This window comes from Drosophila bipectinata, chromosome XL (genome assembly GCF_030179905.1).
Source record: "Drosophila bipectinata strain 14024-0381.07 chromosome XL, DbipHiC1v2, whole genome shotgun sequence".
Classification (NCBI taxonomy): domain Eukaryota; kingdom Metazoa; phylum Arthropoda; class Insecta; order Diptera; family Drosophilidae; genus Drosophila; species Drosophila bipectinata.
In genome coordinates, this window is record NC_091734.1 from 13,336,722 (window position 1) to 13,346,911 (window position 10,190).

The 10,190-nt window shown below is 42.7% G+C and overlaps 1 protein-coding gene across 25 annotated transcripts in view; it reads left to right on the forward strand.

Moving 5' to 3' along the window:
* trol (terribly reduced optic lobes) overlaps positions 1-10,134 on the forward strand; it is a 79,903-nt gene extending 69,769 nt beyond the window's left edge. For 23 of the 25 annotated variants that reach the window (XM_070276595.1, XM_070276593.1, XM_070276601.1 and 20 more), the window contains 9 exons: positions 121-295; positions 2,326-2,394; positions 4,784-5,010; positions 5,070-5,342; positions 5,405-6,330; positions 6,399-7,111; positions 7,176-7,592; positions 7,650-7,797; positions 9,295-10,134. In XM_070276595.1, coding sequence (XP_070132696.1) covers positions 121-295; positions 2,326-2,394; positions 4,784-5,010; positions 5,070-5,342; positions 5,405-6,330; positions 6,399-7,111; positions 7,176-7,592; positions 7,650-7,797; positions 9,295-9,337 — 2,991 coding nt within the window. In that variant the 3' untranslated portion in view covers positions 9,338-10,134. The remainder of the gene's footprint in view (positions 1-120; positions 296-2,325; positions 2,395-4,783; positions 5,011-5,069; positions 5,343-5,404; positions 6,331-6,398; positions 7,112-7,175; positions 7,593-7,649; positions 7,798-9,294) is intronic. The other 2 variants (XM_070276604.1, XM_070276687.1) reach the window with 1 other exon arrangement.
* The last annotated feature ends 56 nt before the right edge of the window (positions 10,135-10,190 follow it).

A 10,190-nucleotide genomic window follows, 5' to 3' on the forward strand; every position in this document is an offset into this window, starting at 1 on the left:
TACAAGATGTGGGCAGGGATATGATAGAGTTTAAGGACGACTTATGACAGACTGACTGAATACCCCCCACAAGTAACTACCTTAAGCCTGACACGCCCTTTGACCTTTGACCAAATACAGTTCCAATGGTACCGTGAGGACGGAAGCGAATTGCCGCGCGGCGCCCACCCCAACAGCCAGGTGCTGGTACTGACCGCCCTCCGGCCGGAGGATCAGGGCCGCTACATCTGCAACACCTACGACCTGGCCAGCAGGCAGCACCTGCCACCGACCTACGTCGACTTGCAAGTCATAAGTGAGTAATCGCCACCCCCCGGTGTTAGCCTGATCAGCTCCAGCTCAGAGGTGGAGCCGGATCCGGATCCGGATCCGCAGCAGTTAACTTTATCTCCTATATCCACAACCCCGAAACTTTCCCCAAAAAAAAAATATATCCTTGATAGGCCAACACACCCGAGCATAACGAGAAAGTAAAAAAAAATTTATAAGAAGAAAAAAATCACAAAAAAAAAAAAATTCCAGAAAAATAATATGATATTTTTAAGATTAATGAAGGAAGAATTATCAAGTTTAATGTCAAGGATTAGGCTTTTGTTAAGCAGGTTTGATCGTTCGCTGATTTTACTAATTCCCCCCCACCACTCCACTTTTCAAACAAAACATATATGAATGAATACGTCTCCTTATATATACAAAACAATATACATACTATATATATATATATATAATTACATCAATGTACTCGTAACCGGCCATAAGATATACTACATTCCACAATCCAGAAAACCCTAAAGTGGATGAACTAAACAACCAAAAATCTGTAAATATACGCAAAACGGATATTGTCATACTGTACAGGGGGGGGGGGGGCCAAAACAAATGTTCGTATATGTATGTTACGTACTGTAGGGAGCGGTTGCAGGGTACAACGATCACACACTGTATATAACAAAAAAAAAACAAAAAAAATTAAATGCCAGACAATAAAAAATATAAAAATTAATACTTTGGTGATGGAGCCAAAAATGGCGAAGCTCTTGATTATGTACAGTTGCCGCCATAAAAATAAAATACCTTCCACCATGTGTACAGTCACTGCATGCCGACAAAGTCCGAATCTGTCTAAAAAAAAAAAACTAATTTTCAATTTTCATTCATTTTTTTTTTTTGTAAACAATTTGAAATTTTTTTAGAAACCTAAGCGCACTCTCTATATATAGTATATATGCTATATATGTACGACCATTTTTTAAACTTGATAAATCTTAAGCTTACCAAAATGGCTGCCAAACAAACATTTCTAATACGATAACTTTAAGTACATCCACTAAAAGTGAGAAATAAAATATAATATTAACATTAAAAACTACTTGCACTACGAAACGTGTAAAGCAAACAATTGTAATATATTCTTTTTATTTCAAAAAAAAAAGAGAGTTCTAGAATCAAGATTAATATTTAAAAAAAATATATATATTCTAGAACTTTTTTTTGAGAAAAACTTTGGTTCACCGAGTTTGGCTTTCCTGTTTTTATTTTCTTAAATTAACACCCTAAACCCCTCATTTGGTGCTGGCTGTTACTTTTAGCTTACTATTGACTGTTTCTCCCGGTGTATGTTTTATTATATATACATATATATTTAAATTATTTATCATTTATGGTTTTTGGTTACCAATTGTTTGTGTTTTTGTGTGTCTCAATAAGTGTTATACCAAGTCATTATATTTTAAATTTAAGCACTGCACAGTCTCTGATTTTAATAGTTTGTTTCCACTGAGAAAAAAAAATGATGGGTTTTCTAATTGGCTTTGTGAGCAGTGAAGACAAGCTTTGAATTCTCTCTTCAAACTACGCACCTACACTGCAAAAAAAATTAAACAAATCAAGCACAATTAATATGTAAATAATTGTTTTCAGGTTTCAGAATCAGTTAAAATCAGTTAGGGATCGAAAAATTAAAGAGTTATATATTTATTTTTCTAGACTTTTGATTTAAAAAAAAAAACAGAAAACACTTTAATTAATTTCATATTTATTTCTTTCTCTCTCACGCTTTTCTCTCTCTCTCTCTCTTCCACTTTTTTACATGTGCGCTTGTGTTGAAAAAAAAAAATTATTGTTTTTTTACAAAATTTTTTACTTTTTGAATTTGAATTGACTTGAAACACTGTTTTTATGGTTTTTATACAAACAAAAAAAAAAAAAACAAAATATTAAACACAAAACACAAACATATTGTATGGTGCTAAAAAAAAACAAAAAAACACTGAAAAAAAAACAACCCATCGCAACAACGAAACTACGACTACTACTACACTCTAGGAATTAATATGAATCGGCTGAGCGGCTTCAGCCCGAAAGACACGCCCTGCATGGTTTTGTATATTTGTGGTGCGTTTCAGCCCCCGAGGCGGCCCCATCTAAATCAAATCTAGTTCTAAGTTCCACGAGCAGCGATCCTTGAGTTTAAATAACCTTTTATTTCATTATTATTATTATTTGATATATATTTTTGGTTTTAAGGGGTTATATATGCGCTTACTGAGACTTCAAAGATGTATAACCCCTTGTTTTTTTTTTTATATTTGTTTTATTTTTTTTTAAATTATTATTAAACTAATGATCTTTTTTGAAACTGTATTATTTACTGCCTAACCCTAGAGTCCTAGAAATTTGTTAATTAAAACCAAAACACAAATAAAAGAATACTTTGTACAAAATCCCGCCCCGCCATTTAGAAGAGCACAACTCCCCTGGCATGCCTGGTACTCTAATATAACCCGAACCCGAATATATAGTTAACAGATACCCTTAAGATCTCCTAATATATAATAGTATTGGTTATTGGAGCTATTGAGTATTATTATTAACCCAAAGGGCTTCAGGAGTGCCAGATTATATGCTAATCGTTGTTTTTTACTATACCGAACCATGAATGAAAATAATCAAAAAAAAATATATATAAAATGGGAAAAAATAAAACCATAAATCAGACTTCAAGAGCAGTAGTAGTAGCAACAAGCTGTCGTCGGGCAAGTCGGCGACCCCACCACGACCCTCGATCGTGTCCTACGCCTGCCAGCCCACGGACTTCAAGTGCGTCTCCCATCCGCACACCTGTGTCAAGGCCAGCATGGTGTGTGACGGCATCTACGACTGTACGGATCACTCGGATGAGTTCAATTGCATCGTTGGCGGCAAGTCGGGTGGATCCCGGACGGAGAAGGGATCGGGAAACTTTAAGCGCTGGAAGAAGAACCGGAAACCGGGCCAGATCGGAAGGACTCTGAGGAAGCGTCATCTTGGAGAGCTAGCCGGAAGGAGCTTCGGTTGGTCCCTCATCTTTTCTCTCTAAACACCCCCGACCTGGTTTCTGTTCTATAATTCCCCAATCCTGCCCCTCTATATCCTTCAAGTCCTCTTACCCACTTTCTATCAAAACTTTCCTCTTGCTATCTAATGCTCGTGGGTGCACCGAACGATTGTAATTGGCACTCAAAAGCAAAACTATTATCGATAACCGACCAGCGATAACCGATCAACCAGCACCAGCAACGAACCAAATGCCGAGACCATATGGATATTGTAGCCAACGCACGCACTCCAAGGGGTTTTTTCAGTAGCCTAGCCAAAGATATAACCCACCAAGATACCAAAGCAACTCTTCTAGAATCTATAACTATGTATAACCTAAGAAACGGTAAAAATAACCGATAACCGATAACAAAAGCTCGTAGCAGGTTATATGGAAATACAATAATGTTAAGGTGCATGTGGTTAGCTTTAAACAGTCACTAACAAGTTAGTTCAACGAAATTATTGTGAATAACAGAACTACACACACAAACACACACACACACACCCATAAAGATAAACATTCATTCGATAAACGATAGTTAAGTAACCGCCATTTTGTATAAAACCGTAGTTGTATCGATAGAACTCTATGTCTGTATGGTATATTTGTGATCATATATATTTGTGCTCAAACCCAAAACCAACCGATAAAAAACATGCGAAATTATAGTGGTAACCCTTAAGACCTAAAAATAATTAGACTTGTAGAACTCAAACCCCCCCAAAAGATGATATGAAAAAGAACAAACCCCATTCGTAACCTCACATATAAACGTATTCTGTGTGATTCGAACCAGTAGTATACCAGTATTGAGTAAATGTAGCTCCACCTCACCTTAAAAAAACCATATTTGGTTTAAAATCAAATCACTTAGATCCCTCCCTAGATCTGTCTCTATCTGTTACTCTCTGTGTATATCGTATATCGTATATCTTATATGTATTGTCTAACTAGGAACCCAAAATTCTAAAACAAAACAACTAAAAACATGACCACAAAGGCAATATGAATCGAATTATGAATGATTTTCTATCGAAAACTGATATATTTATTGAAATTTTATAATCGATATAGTCGATAATCGATTAATTCGATAAGTAGTGCCTTCTTTCTGTTTCTGATTCTCCATTTTTGACTTGTAATATTGCTAACTGTTTTTCTCTCTCTGTGTATTTTTTACTATCTTATTTCCATTACCATTCCACCATACAAACACAAACACACACACACTGACACACACATATATATACAAACACACACATGCACACACTCTCACACACACACACACACAACGGAATACATGCACCTTGCACTTGTGAATTGTCGCTCTCTTGTGATCGTTACCGCCGACCATCCGATCCTTCGTCCTTGTCGCCTTGTCGCCTTGTGTCCTGTGTGTGTCCTGGTTCCGGGTGATTGCAGCTGGCGGCAGTCTCGTGCAGCCTCCGCCGTCTCCGTACATCCCCACCTACCTGCCGCCGCCGACGACAAGGACACCGCCCCGGGATTACCGCCTGAAACTGGACCAGCAGTCATCCAATCTCCATGCCGGCGAGTCCACCGAGGTGGAGTGCTCCTCTACGGAGAACACCTACACGGACGTCGTCTGGGAGAGGGCCGATGGTGCTCCACTTGGCCCCAACGTTAGGGTGAGTCTCTATCTTGGAATCCATCCCCCCAATCCTTTACTGATTGTGGATCCTTGCAGCAAGCGGGTAACCTGCTGATCTTCAACGAGGTCGTCGCCGCCGATGCTGGCAAGTACGTGTGCAAGTGCCGCACGGACGAGGGAGAACTCTACACCACCAGCTACGAGCTGAATGTGGAGGACCAGCCCCATGAGCTGAAGAGCTCCAAGATCGTCCATGCCCCCGTCGGCGGAGACGCGAACCTGCAGTGCGGAGCCGACGAGAGCCGGCAGCCCACCTACCGCTGGTCCCGCCAGTACGGACAACTCCAACCCGGACGCAGTCTCACCGAGGTAACCACGGAGATTGGATCTGTATTGGATTTTTTCTAATCCTTGGAACCATTCCTTTCCAGAACAAACTATCCCTGGACGGCCTTCAAGCCAACGATGCCGGAACCTACATCTGCTCGGCTTCCTATCGGGATGGCGAGACCGTGGACTTCCCCAGCATCCTGGTGGTGACCGGCGCCATACCCCAGTTCCGCCAGGAGCCGCGCAGCTACATGAGCTTCCCCACCCTGCCCGACTCCTCCTTCAAGTTCAACTTCGAGCTGACCTTCCGGCCGGAGACTGGCGACGGCCTGCTCCTCTTCAACGGCCAGACGCGTGGAAGCGGCGACTACATCGCCCTATCGCTGAAGGATCGCTATGCGGAGTTCCGCTTCGACTTCGGAGGCAAGCCGCTGCTGGTGCGAGCGGAGGAGCCGCTGGCCCTCAACGAGTGGCACACAGTTCGGGTGCATCGCTCCCGTCGCGACGGATACATCCAGGTGGACGAACAGCATCCGGTGGCCTTCCCCACGCTATCCCAGACCCCGCAACTGGACCTGATCGAGGACCTGTATCTGGGCGGAGTGCCCAACTGGGAGCTGCTGCCCGCCGATGCTGTCACCCAGCAGACCGGATTCGTCGGCTGCATCAGCCGGCTGACGCTGCAGGGACGCACCGTGGAGCTGATGCGCGAGGCCAAGTTCAAGGAGGGCATCTCCGACTGCCGCCCCTGCGCCCAGCGCCCCTGCTCCAACGGAGGTGTGTGTCTGGAGAGCCAGTCCGAGCAGGCCTACACCTGTGTCTGCCAGCCGGGCTGGACGGGCAGGGACTGCACCGTCGAGGGCACCCAGTGCACGCCCGGAGTCTGCGGCACGGGCCGATGCGAGAACACGGAACTGGACATGGAGTGCCTGTGCCCTCTGAACCGGACAGGTGACCGTTGCCAGTACATCGAGCACCTGAACGAGCAGAGCCTGAACTTCAAGAGGAACAGCTATGCGGCCTATGGGTGAGTTGTAAAATATAGCATACTTTTATGGGCTCTGTCTTGAACTTCCCTCCTCTCTTCCCCCCTAGAACTCCTCGTGTCACCCGGGTGAACGTTACCCTCTCCGTGCGCCCTTCGAGCCTCCGCGACTCCGTGATCCTGTACGCGGCAGAGTCGCGCCTGCCCAGCGGCGACTATCTGGCTCTGGTGCTGCGCGGCGGTCACGTGGAGCTCCTCATCAACACGGCCGCTCGCCTGGAACCGGTGGTGGTGCGCTCGACGGAGCCACTGCCTCTGCACCGCTGGACCCGCATCGAGGTGCTGCGCCGACAGGGCGAGAGCATCCTGCGAGTGGGCGATGCCCCAGAACGCAAGGCCAAGGCTCCGGGCGCGGCCAGAACTCTGTCGCTGAAGACGCCACTCTTCGTGGGCGGCTACGATCGGGCCACGGTGAAGATCAACCGGGATGTGAACATCACAGACGGCTTCGATGGCTGCATTTCAAGGCTGTACGAGTCGACGAGGTCCGTGAAGCTCCTGGCGGACATCACGGATGCGGCCAACATCCAGAACTGCGGCGAGCTGAACGAGATTAGTGAGGATGCGGACGACCTGCCCGTACCACCGCCACCATCGCCAGTCGAAACACCATCCGGAGGCGGAAGCGGTGGCGAACTGGAGCCCTATGCCATGGCGCCATGTGCCAACGATCCCTGCGAGAATGGCGGCAGCTGCAGCGAACAGGACGAGGAGGCTGTCTGCTCCTGCCTGGTGGGCTTCAGTGGCAAGCACTGCCAAGAACGTGAGTATCTCTTAATCTTCTGATGAGTTATAGAAACTAATCTCTCCACAAATATCCTTGACAGACATCCAAATTGGCTTTAATGCCTCGTTCCGCGGCAATGGCTACCTGGAAATCAATCGCAACCAGTTCAATGCCGATGTGGAGCAGCAGTTCACCTCCGCTGTGGTCGTCTTCACCACCACCGAGCCCAATGGCTTGCTGTTATGGTGGGGCCAGAAGGCTGGCGTGGAATACACCGGACAGGACTTTATAGCCCTTGCCGTGGTCGATGGCTATGTGGAGTTCAACCTCCGGCTCGATGGCGAGGAGGCGGTGATCCGCAACAGTGACACCCGGGTGGATGATGGCAACCGTCATATTGTGATTGTGAAGCGAAATGAGAATACGGCCATCCTGGAGGTCGATCGAATTCTGCATTCTGGTGAAACGCGACCGACTGCCAAGAAGGAGATGAAACTGCCGGGTCATGTGTTCATCGGTAAGTCCCTCCCATCTATTTATAGTGTTCTATATCTAATTTGGATGGTAATCCTAGGTGGCATTCCGAATATTGCACAATTTACGGGCGAACGGTTCTTGCACAACTTTAACGGTTGCATCGTGGTCGTCGAGGGCGATGCCTCGGGTCAAATCAACCTGGGTCCTTCGGCCATCAGTGGGGTCAACGTCAACACCTGTCCCATGTAAGTAGCCTTCTCTAATATGATATATATCTATTCTATCTAGACTTCTATCTGTAATGCTGCCCATCTGGAATCTATAGTCTGTGGAATGCCTCTAGTCTGGTCCATCAGGAATTGGGTGAACGTTCTGATCTTAGTTTCTTTGACGAACTGGATCAACCGCCGCCGGTTCACATCCTTTATCCGCGTCCCAAAATAAGCGAATTTTCCACCAGTCCCGCCTATCGATCCGTTGTCTCCCTGTCCCTGGGGCTATCGATCTCCCTGTGTCTGCTCCCAGCACCCAGCTAAGCTTGTTGGGGATTCGTTGGACCAATCGATAGCCCTTCTTTAAGAGGTTCATTTCCTATACCTTAGCTCTCAGATATCGGTTGTATTGTTTGGATGTCATATATCAGCAATATCCACTTCAAAGCTATAAGCTTCTCCATATCTCCATATCGAAAGGATGTCATTGGCTATACCTAGTCTAGTACGTCATGGGGAGTGTTATAATTGGAATTATCGTGCCATATCATTGCAGAATATAGTGTTATAATATACAAAGTATAGTTAGAGCCGCAGAATATAGATAATCGGATTAAATATTAAGCCTGATCCTAAAGGATATTATTATAGGATACTAAGCGCGTGTTTTTTTTTCCATCATCGTCGTGGATAGTCAATTAGATAGCACCGGAATGGAACATATTGTTACAGATCTTACTATATATCTAGCATTAGACACTACTATTTGGATGGTTCACGTTTCGGAGTCAAGCTCAGGGCACACAACTCTCTACAGCTAACCGATGATCACAACAGTAACAATAACTATCTATATATAGTTAGTTAGATAGGCATATCCCCTCTATACCAAATAGGACATACATATCCTTGATGCCCACTCACTGATCCTGCGATACTGAAGCCCTAGCTCATTGTAGTCGAATCTTAAACTGCTTTATCGAAAAATATAAAAATATATTATATTATGAATATTGAAATATATATGATAGCTATTATAGAGTGCAGTGCGTTTCAGGACTGTAAGGTTATCGATTTGTTGACCGATCTCACCTAAATCTCTCAATTATTTTAGCTAAATGTAAATCTTTAAACGGAATCCCCAAATTCAGGTCCTAAAACGTACAGTGCTCGCATGTATCCCCATAAACGATTATATAAGAGTTTATACAAAGTCCCTATATACATATATCATAAGTGTATACAAATATTTAATCAATTCTTTTTTTTTTTAAACAAAAATACAAAAAAATACGTAATACCGATCGATGGGGAGAATCGAAAGCTCTTCGAGTTGAGACAAAGTCTGAAATAGCAAGTTGGCAGGGCTCTTAACCAACACTAGCAGATCCTTATTTTAACCAGCACTGGCCAACAGAATGTACCCTTTTTAATACTTGTGTTTTTAAAGTATTTTATAATTATGATTTATTATTTTATTTTATTTTATGATTTATATTTTGATTTTTTTTCATAAAAACTTTCGTTTAGTGACGATGGGTCCCTGGAAGGAACCGAACCGCCAGTCGTCTGAGGACACACCAGCAATCGAAATTAGCTTTTTAATTAATTAACAATAACACTAAAAATACAAAAACAAAAAACACACACAAAAAAAAAAATTAAGAAACCATTTTTATATATAAAAATATATGATTAAGCAATATATGGCATGAAAAGTGTGAAAAAAAAACGATCACTTCTACTACAATTGCTTCTTCGATCCTTAAGGCCAAGTTAAAGATTGTAGCAAGAGATATCCCAAATCTTTTATTTTTAATTTTTTTAACAACCAAATGAAATGAAATGAAATAAAAAAAAATAAAAATTAAGAAAGCCATGCAGAAGTGAAACGAAACAGTAACAATAATGCAAATATAATGTCTAGAACCCTAAGAACTAACTAAACTAACTCGAAACAACAACAACAACAAGAAAATACAAACAACAACAACGCATACTAGCCAACAACTGCAACCACACAACAACAACAACACCAACAACAACAGCAAAAAGCAATTAATGCTCAATAGTAAAGGCATTTTAATTATAATTTTAGTTTCTAGCTTTTAACTATAACTATGACTATTATTATTTTTTTTTTCGTGAAAACCCAGTGTAAAATAATTGAAAATGAAATTGGTTCACACCCCCACACACAAACACACACATACACACAAACAAATACACATACATATGTTATGGAATAAATATTAAATATTAAAATTGATATAAAAATGCAACTATTGTGAACGAACGAAAAACTGTTGAGTGGATTAAAAAAAAAAAAGCAAAAAAGCAAGCAGAAAATAAATGGAAATCAACAACAAATGTTTTATTGGCACTTGTTTCATTTTTTGGATGTAATACTGTAATAAGGTGAGTTT